Genomic DNA, 9,764 nt, shown 5'->3' with positions numbered 1-9,764 from the left:
GTGGTGATGCCTCCTGAAGTTCCTTTATTGTACAGGGGTTTTTTGGCTATCCTGGGTCTACTTCCTAGACATGTGCTGTACCACAAAACAAATGGGATACAAACTATGAATGAAACTAACCAATGTGTAATTATTATAAGTTAACAAAAAACCTTGGAAGTAAACATTTTTTTAATTATGTGAGTTTCCTATGGAGCCCTTGTGCCCTGTTTAGATGAGAGGCAACAAGTACTTCCTGGATGAGAGCAAAATCTAGGGTCAGGCAAACAGAGAGAATGACCTCAGGATTTGAGATGCCTGGGGATAACAACGTGAAGCTTATCTCTAGATTGCTGCCCCTCCTTGCAGTCAGTCCATCTTTGAGGTCATGTCATCCTGACTCTCATTAATACAGATGCACTCTGTACTCTGGGTTAATCTTTGTGCTCAGCTTTCCAGCTCCAGGCTTGTCTTTCATCAGCTCAGTGTGCACCAACCATGAAGATCTCCTGCTTTCTGTTGTTGATGTTCTGCCTATACTTCTCCCAGATCCACCCAGGTAAGTACCAACACTTGCTAAACCCCTGGTCAGCGTTGGCAACATGGGGTCTATGAACAGGTGGTAAATGTGTCTGGGTCTGAGAAACAATTGGCAGAAGAGCATTCCTAAGGTCCAAGCTGACAGTCAACAGTCATCAGGGTCTTCAATCTGTGCCCTGAGTATGAATGAAGAGCTAGTCATAGAGATTGCCCAAAATCTTTCACCGTCTTTTTGTCGTAGTCATCTAGGACATATTCTTTGTAGAAAGCATCCTTTTCTACCTGCAGGAAGGCATAACTCACTGAAAGGGACAGAATCCTATCTGGAGACAGGTGCCCACACCTCTACTGCCCTTCCCGGTTCCATTTAACACAAGATTGCAATACACTTAGCTAATGGGGGATAAGAACATGAGGATCTAGATTAGGTAAATACGTGATATGGGCCTTGAAAAGCAGTGTGAATGAAGCATGGCATAGAAGAAAGCACACGGCTCTCATTTTAATTCATTCCTCATAGTGTCCCTGTGAATGAAGAGTCACAATTCCCATTTCTTGGATAGCTTGCCCCAATCACAAGACTAGTGTTCAGTAGGTCAAGACCCCAATCCCAGGCCTCAGTTGTGATGTGGCCTTATGGGACCTTCAAGGTGTGGGGTATAACATAGGACTGAAAGGGGGGGACACAGAAAGGGTCACAAATCCCAAGAACAAGTTCAAGAATGGCTTGAGGTGGGATCAACAGGCCACACATCTAGGGTTAGAACCCTAAAGGTTTCTGAATAGTACAGAGACAAATGGAAAATTGCTTTTTCAGAAATCAGCTTGTTTGGGGAAAGATTACAGGTCAATAAGGTGTGAGTAAGGAAAGATAATTCACTAGGCACTCCCATTAGCAGACCTTTGTTCCTCTGATGTACCTGCCCCCATTGTCATTAACTGTACACCACAGAAAATCAGCTAAATTAACCCAGCCCTGTGCATAGGCATTTATTGCACCACAATATCTTTCTTGCTTTCCCTAAAGGCTGAAAACACATTTTGTTTAGGTTGGGTCCATTTTCTGCCTTCAAAATAGGGCAAAGACAAGGATTCCAGGCCACAGGATTCTGTGGTTCCAATTCTCTGTCTATACTATGTGTCTCACCAAGGAATTTCCCCATGATCAGATGGCCTAACTTCTTCTGCCTCTCTGACCTGGCCTGGGCCAGCAGTCCATTTTTCAGTGACAGATTCATGAGGGGGAGAACAGGGGATAATTGGGGTCAAGGGGCCTTGTATGAGCTGTTGGTTCATGCCAAGCAATACAACATTTTATATGTGGTTTGCAGGGGGAAACGACAGTCATCAGAAAGCTAATCATACAATCTGACAGTTATCAGGAAGCTAATCAATCAGTGTTGCACAAAAGGAACACTGAATATCTCAAGTGTGTCCCAGAATGAACACATAGTGGCTGGAGGACTGATCAAAACCTTGATTTCTTTGGAGCCCTGGCCCCAGCCCCAGACTAAACCATGCCAGGTCTCCCCTGGCAAAGGACACAGAACTAATTTGGGTCTCTAAGAAAGCCTTGGATCAGCCTGGCTCCCAACCCTGACCTCTGAAATGTCCCCAAGGAATATCCCCCAGTGACATTCAGAGTCTGCCTAGTACACTTGGCAGGGAGATCATGGCAGTAAAAGCCTACAATAGCTGATCACATTGCATTCATATAACAGCTACTTTTGTCTACTTGACATAATCTAGAATAGCATGGGAAGAGACTATCAATGGGGGATATCTAGATAAGGTTTTCCTGTGGACATATTTGTAGGTGATTGTGGTTTTTTGTTTGTTTGTTTGTTTGTTTGAGTTAACAGAGGACTGAGGTGAAAAGACCTGCCCACCAATATCTCTCTCTGTGTCTCTGTCTCTGTCTCTCCCTCCCTCTCCCTCTCTCTCTCTCTGCTTTTGATTGTGATTGTGCCTACTGACTGCTTCAAGTTCCTTGTAATGATGTACTGTAACCTGTAATTATAAACTAAGCCCTTTCTCCCATAAGTAGCTTCTGTCACAATATTTTGTCACAACAATTGGAAAAGAAACTACCACAATTCACAGTCCAAAACCAGAGAGAAATGAATGAGTTCATACTTTCTCAGGTTCTCCATTTTATATATTCAATATATTCAATGATGACTGCTGGGGGAATAATCTCCTCCACAGTTACAATGGGTCTCTCCACATCAGTTAATGCAAACAAGATCATCTTCCACAGGCACACCAGAGGCCCATCTCCCAAGTGACTCTAGATTCTGTCACGTGGACAATTTAAAATAGCCACAACACTGATCAATAATAAAGAGAAAGAAAACATATATATGAACAATTACATTGATGAACTCGTGAGGAAAAACAAACAAGAAAAAGCAGTGTGGACCTCTGTCAAAGTGCTTTCAAAATTTTATTTCTATTGCTCTTCCTAATAACAGACAGTCCATTGCAAGTATTTTGCCAGGGAAAGCAGAACACACTAAGCATCCTCTTAGAGGCATACCAGCATACACAGTGCAACAAAGGGACACAAAATCTGGAGTTGTTCACCTCTAGAGAGTCTGACTCTGGTCATACATGAGGCCAACACTATATTGAGGTCATTGCCCTTATAGCAATCATAAGCAACAGAAGCCAGAGCCCACACATGAGACCAGAGTCAGGGAAAATAGATTTGGTGTGAGTGGCTGAGTGACTCGGGCTGTGACACTTCTCTGAGAGAGTGCTGGGATGGTAAAAGCAGGATGTCACTATGTTTTCTCCCACCTCCAATAGCACCACTGGCCCACTGAAGAGTCTGTGGTGATGAGAATTTTCTACAGCCAGAAGTGGCAATTCTTCCTTTTATCCCAACATCTAAGACAGTGGGAAAAGAGCATTTCTGTGATTCAAACCAGCATGAGCTACATAACGAATTCCAGGCCAGTAAGTCCTACAGAGTGAGGTCCTGTATCAAAATAAACAGGAAGGAATAATCTCCATGTGTCCCTTCTAATGTAGTAACCACAGCTATGTGGCTCTTGAGCCTTGGGGTCTCCTGGGTAATGAGTTCAAGACAGGTCTGATTTTATTAGAGGTCCTGACCATCAGTTGTGGAAATTTGTCTTTAAATGGTAAAATTCTTTATGTATTTTTTGTAGAACTCTCGCGCCATCATCAAACATGATTTTAAAAAATCACTGTGGCTATAACCCACAGTCTGAGGTTTTTCTATTCTTTTCTTGTAGTTGCTGGCTATGACACAATTGAGTGTCTTGACAAAAAAGCAAAGTGTCAAGTCTGGAAATGCCCATGGTTTTATGTGGAAATTGGCACCTGTTTTGAAGGAAGAGGCAAGTGCTGTCAAAAAACCCGTGGATGAAATAGACCAGAAGTCACGGGAACAATGTGTAACCATTGCTTTAATAAAGGAACACAACCTTCAGGTGTAGCTTCTTCAGAACAAAATGAGTCTTCTGTAAATTTGTATCAAGTTAAGAAAATGTGGGTTATTTCAGGACATTTGCAGTGAAGGACAAGCCAGTCCAAAATCTGTGTTTGTTCAAGGGGAAATATGGCCATGAATTAAGCAAATATGATTTTTTGAAGAAATACATCATTGAAGTCCATTTACTCTGAGTAGGAAGTCATCTCAGGTGTCAAGAGGAAGAAGCAGGGGCATGAAGTCACTTCTACTTAAAAATCATTTATGTCTTTAGGACTTGTTCAGCTCCAAGCATCAAAACCACCCTCACACCTCCCTCATATCTATAGTTTCCATGCTGCCGCAGGTACCTGCCACCCTTGGATCCAACTACCATCATTGCATTTAGGTTTCTAAATCCAGGGGCCACTATTCCCACACCAAATTATGACCAACAGAAAGACTTTTTTGCAACACTGTTCAGAGATAAGACCAACTTTATACCTTTAATCTACTAACTAATTTCTCACAAGACTGAAAAGACTATCTACTTAGGAGGCTTCCAGAGCTGGTCAGAGAGAGTGAGAGTAATCTGTGTGCTAAAGAGAAGGGGGAAACAGACACCGTTACTTTTCTAACAGTGAGCACTTTGGGCTTAGGGCATCAACTCAAAAGCTACACATAGAATTTGAATCCTTTCTACATCACTGAGGTACCGCATTAAATGTAAAAATCTCTGCTAGCTAAAGATATATTATTAAATCTGACCTCATCCAAATTTATCTATCATACATTATATTTGTGTGATAGTATATTAGCTTCCACATATCAAGAAATAAAATCAGTGTTTTGGAGGAGAATGCACACCCTCCTGAGTAACTCTGTGTAATAATCTTAAGGAGCTGAGGCCCACTACAAAGACTGAGCACAGAGGAGTTGGGACAGGCTTAAGAAAACCTAGGACAAGCAAGGCCTTTACCGAAAAGTGGCCGACTTCATTTCCTTAGCCAAAGAAAGGCAGTTTTCCTCAGAAGTGGCTAGAGGCTGAGCCTAAGGGAATACGTTTAAAGGTTCAAAGTTTCCAGCTTCATAAAGGTCCATTTAAAGGCAGGTCTTTCTGAAGATACAAAGCAAGATACCTTAAGCAAACCTTTGTAAACTCACCTAGGGTCTTTGTAAGACAGATCCAAAATAATTCCACCTACCTCGAGTATAGCAGTAGGAAACCACAGTTTTCTGGTTAATACCCTCATTATAAATTCTATTCTTTAATTCAGATATTCATGGGATGAAATCCTAGGTTTCAGTTTCTGCCTATTATCTCATATTCTATACAAAATCAACAAATAGATTGAAGATTTCAATGTGACACCTCAGACAATAAAACAAGAAAGAACAATGGTATAAATCTCTACAACATTGCTCAGAAAGACAGTTCTGTGACTATGACCCAAAAAGGGATAGGCATTTGTAGAAAAAATAAGCAAGTGAAGGTAAATCAAACTAAAAAAGGTTTTGCACAAGAAATGAGACAACAAAATAAGAATGCCACAAACCACTCGAAATGTAAGCAAATCATATATCTAATAAGTGTGCAACATCTAAATTATAGTAGGAAATAAGACAAATAGAAACACAGAAAGAATTCAAAACAATGCCAAAACCTGAACATATTTATTCATACAGATATGCAAATGGCAGTTGTTGGTGAAACAATACTCAGCATCACTAATCACTAGAGAATTTAAAACCCAAATGAGATGCCACCTCATTCTTACATTTTTCTCATAGATTTTTTATTTTTATTTATTTAAATTTTATTTAATTAACACCTTTTCATTTATTTTACATAGCTACCACAGTTTCTCCTCCCTGTGACTCCCATCTACCCACTTCAACTCTTCTCTATCTCCTTTCACTCCATTCACCTCTATCTCCTGTGGGCTTGAATAAAACACAGCACATCACTCTTATTAAAAAGACCATCATCAGAAAACTAGAGTGAAAGTAGATGAAGATGTACAGATGGATGATCATCTCATCTACAGGCAGTGACTATCAATACAACTATTATGTAAACATTAGCTACTGTGTGTTTCTTTTTCAGAACAACTTCTGGGATAGAACAACTGCAGTAACCTTGAAACAATGGATATATACCCAAAAAAATTGAAAGGGAAAAAAATGCCCAAATTATATCTGCACTCATTCACTAGATCATTATTCACAATAACCAAAACATGTTATCAATATAGCTTAATTGGATAAGAAACGAGGAAAATATGGAATATATTCCTAACGGAATACCATTCCAACATTAGAAAAAATAGATTTCTGCCAGTGGCAAGTAGATGAATGGTTCTGGAATACATTACCCTAAATAAAATATACCAAAACACACACACACAACCACAGGAAAATGCTCACATGTGGAAATGTCACACTCATGGAAACAATGAATTAAAAATGTTGGTTACTAATTACAAGGTCATCTAGGAATAAGAAGCTAGTGGCCACAGAATATATACTTTCAATCAAACAGGGGGAATATCTCAGAATATGTCACAGCTGAATGATTATATCCAATGATGGAATATAAGACAATTGGAGTAGTGAATCTCAGCTGTCATACCACAAACAATGGAAGACCAACTGTTACAATGATCTTCTGCCTCATACCAGGATCTCTCTGGTGGAACCCTATATTCTACATTCTGTCTCTCTTTTTTTTCCCTTGGGCCTATGAGGTTGACTTTGTTTTCTAAGACTTTTCCTAGATGATCATGATATAAAAGAATTCAAAACAAGTATAGGTCGCAGTTAAGCATATTCTGAACATCATGCTGGACCAAATACAGGGACATTAGCCAGTCAAGGTAACAAATAAGACCAAAATTATGCAAATTTTAATGCCCTCTTATTAACTGTGGTGGTTTGAATGAAAATGGCCTCCAAAGGGTATAGCACTATTAGGAATGGAGATGTGGTCTTCTTGGAGGAAATGTATCACTGAGGAGGTGGGATTTGAAGACTTACAAATGCTCAAGAGACTGCCCAGTGTCTCAAACCATTTCCTGTTGCCTCCAAGTCAAGATGTAGGAATCTTTGCTCCATTCAGGATCATGTCTGCCTGTAGCCATCATGTCCCCCCATGATGACAATAGACTAAACCTCTGAAAATGTAAGCCACCCCAATTAACTGTTCTTCCTTTGTAAGAGTTGCCAGGGCCATGATGTCTCTTCAAAGCAATAGAAACCCTAACTAAAGACCCATGTTCAACTGTGGTTAAAATATACCTACACACTCTATCTCAAAAATCAAAATTTCTTTTTTTTTAATTTATTTATTTTTATTTTATGTGAATTGGTGTTTTTTTGTTTTGTTTTGTTTTTTTGTTTTTTGTTTTTTTTTTTTTTTGCATGTATGTCTGTGTGAGGGTGTCAAATACCTTGGAATTAGAGTTGCAGACAGTTGTAAGCTGCCATGTGGTTGCTGAGAATTGGTCCCTGGTCCTCTGAAAGAATAGACAGTGCTCTTAAGCTCTGAACTATGCTCCAGCTGACCCCCCCCCCCAAAATTCACAATTTCTTATCCACCTGGCATCCTTTCCTAAAAATTCACCTATTTTTTTCCTAAGGCAAGATTTCATGAAAACACCTCCCAGTGGAACAACCAGGAAGGAATGTTGCCTCCCTAGAACACAGTTTGATCTTAGGCTGTAAAGGTAAACACACAGGGCAAGCCCTGAAGACAACAACACCTAAAGAATATAGATATAAAACAAGTGCAAATGATCCATAAGCTACTAGACCTACGGGGCAATCATAAATGTCTGTTTTAAAATCAGAGAATTTAAAGAAATCTTATCAGTTTAAGATTCACTGGCAATGCAGGGCATGGTGGTGCATGCCTTTAATCCCAGCACTTGGGAGGCAGAGGAAGGCAGATCTATGAATTCGAGGCCATCCTGGTCTACAGAGTGAGTTCCAGGATAGCCAGAGCTACACAGAGAAAGCCTGTCTTGGGTAGGGGGTGGAATGCAAAATATAGAGGGAAGGAGAGAGAGAGATGTGAATTTAGATTTTTAAAATACATTAATAAAACATTCAAAAATTTCTGTGACTGAATAACAGAAGATAGAAAAAAATGAAAGTAATAAATTACCAAAGAATTTTGTCTCTGTCTTCTCAGAGACAAAATAAAAATGTCATATAATGTCTAAGCTAAAATAACCTACAAAATGCAAAGTAGACATATGAAAAGAGAATAACACACACTCAGAGAGAGAATCATATATATATATATATATATATATATATGTATATGTATATTATACACATGTACACATATGCACACACATACACTATGCACACTTTTTAATAGTCACCTGGTCTTCCAGATGGCTGAAATACCCTTCAGCATCCCTTCATCTATGCAGTTCTCATTGATCTCTGACCTCTCAGGTACCTCTATGCCAGTGGATTTCCATTCCATCCAAGTCAGGCTCGATGTCCTCTTCCCTGATGCTCAGCCCCTGAGCTTTTTCTCCTTTCCCATCTAGGGACATCTGATATCAGAGACCATGTTTATGCCACCAGTGTTGAGGTGACGGTCCTTACTCCATCTCTCTCCAACCTGATGCCTTATGCTGAAACAAATTTTGTATCTGGTTCCATGTGGTTCTCAGCACACACCTCTAGATAGGCCCACCTAAATAACCGCCCTTCCCTGGGCACCTCAGCACTCAGGGTGGTCCCAGTTACTCACAAAATAGAAGGTCTAGGGAAGAACTCTTCCCCAAACATACTGCTGAGGAATGTGGAGCAACAAAGAAACTCTCAAACTGGAATGGAGGTTCCCTCGTGAGAAGTAAACAACAACAACAACAAAAAGTCACAGGATGGTTGGGTCCTATAAATATGACCTTAAGAACCAAGCATGTTCTAGACTAAGAGCAGAAAACCCCAATCCTACAAGTCCCTTTCTAGGATGTAGTTTCCTTTCATTCCGTGTTATAAAAGAGCACACTTTCTCTGCAGCAGTCTTCTAAGGGGTTGTGCTGCTTGTCTTGCTTTGTTTGTCCACATAATAATCGCCCAACTGAAGGGAAAAAAACACTAGGTAGAGGAAATGTTTTTTATGCCCCTAGTCATGAAGTTAGGGAAGAGAAAAGACGGTATGATCTCCTAGACAGCCTAATTCCCCGGTTCTTGTGCTAAATGACTCCCTGAAGGACTGGGATACAAACAACAGAAGAAAACACATTGACCCAAAACTGTATCTCATATATGCCCAAGGTGAGACCTCACTCCACCTGTCTCCACATTGTTAAAAAAGAGTTGTGTCTGCAGAGAGCCCAGTAAGTCTTCCTGCTAAACCTTCCGTAGATGTCTCTAAAACCAGCAGTATGCCCTGAAAGCAAAAGTACACCAAAGTCTAGAGCCTTGGGACCCCTAACTTCTGGGACTGTCACTCTCCGGCACCTGTCAGTGGCCCCTGCATAGCACCATAGAGCCAGCTTTTCTGTAAGTGTCGGTTGCTCACCTCCCACTACCCCAGTGAGTGTTTTGACAGCGTCCACCTTACATCTCTCCACTGAACTCCAAACCACTACTAATATACATGGAAGCAAAATGAATGTGCTAGAATCAATGAGAATAGAGGTAATTACGTGGTATAGTATAAATACATACACAGTATAATACACTTTTCCAATTTGCATTGGTCCACCAGACTCCTCAAGTTGTGCATTGAGGGAATTCACTCAGATGAAGACACAAACAACATTTTGTGCTAAATGTACCC

The 9,764-nt window shown here is 40.3% G+C and overlaps 1 protein-coding gene across 1 annotated transcript; it reads left to right on the top strand.

The window, feature by feature from the left end:
* The first annotated feature begins 328 nt into the window (after positions 1-328).
* LOC127220473 (beta-defensin 38) lies at positions 329-4,002 on the top strand. Its single transcript, XM_051182329.1, has 2 exons — positions 329-538; positions 3,783-4,002. The coding sequence occupies exons 1-2, from the start codon at positions 478-480 to the stop codon at positions 3,914-3,916; spliced, it is 195 nt and encodes a 64-aa protein (XP_051038286.1). The 5' UTR covers positions 329-477; the 3' UTR covers positions 3,917-4,002.
* The last annotated feature ends 5,762 nt before the right edge of the window (positions 4,003-9,764 follow it).

Source organism: Phodopus roborovskii, unplaced genomic scaffold, assembly GCF_943737965.1.
Source record: "Phodopus roborovskii unplaced genomic scaffold, PHOROB, whole genome shotgun sequence".
In the NCBI taxonomy this organism is placed as follows: Eukaryota; Metazoa; Chordata; class Mammalia; order Rodentia; family Cricetidae; genus Phodopus; species Phodopus roborovskii.
The sequence above is the reverse complement of the archived record's forward strand: the minus strand, read 5'-3'. Positions and strand labels throughout refer to the sequence as shown.

Excerpts from the sequence above, each read along its gene's own strand:
- LOC127220473 (XM_051182329.1), top strand. The coding sequence starts at position 478 with ATGAAGATCTCCTGCTTTCTGTTGTTGATGTTCTGCCTATACTTCTCC. Across the intron at positions 539-3,782 it reads CTTCTCCCAGATCCACCCAG|TTGCTGGCTATGACACAATT; the intron begins GTAAGTACCAAC and ends CTTTTCTTGTAG.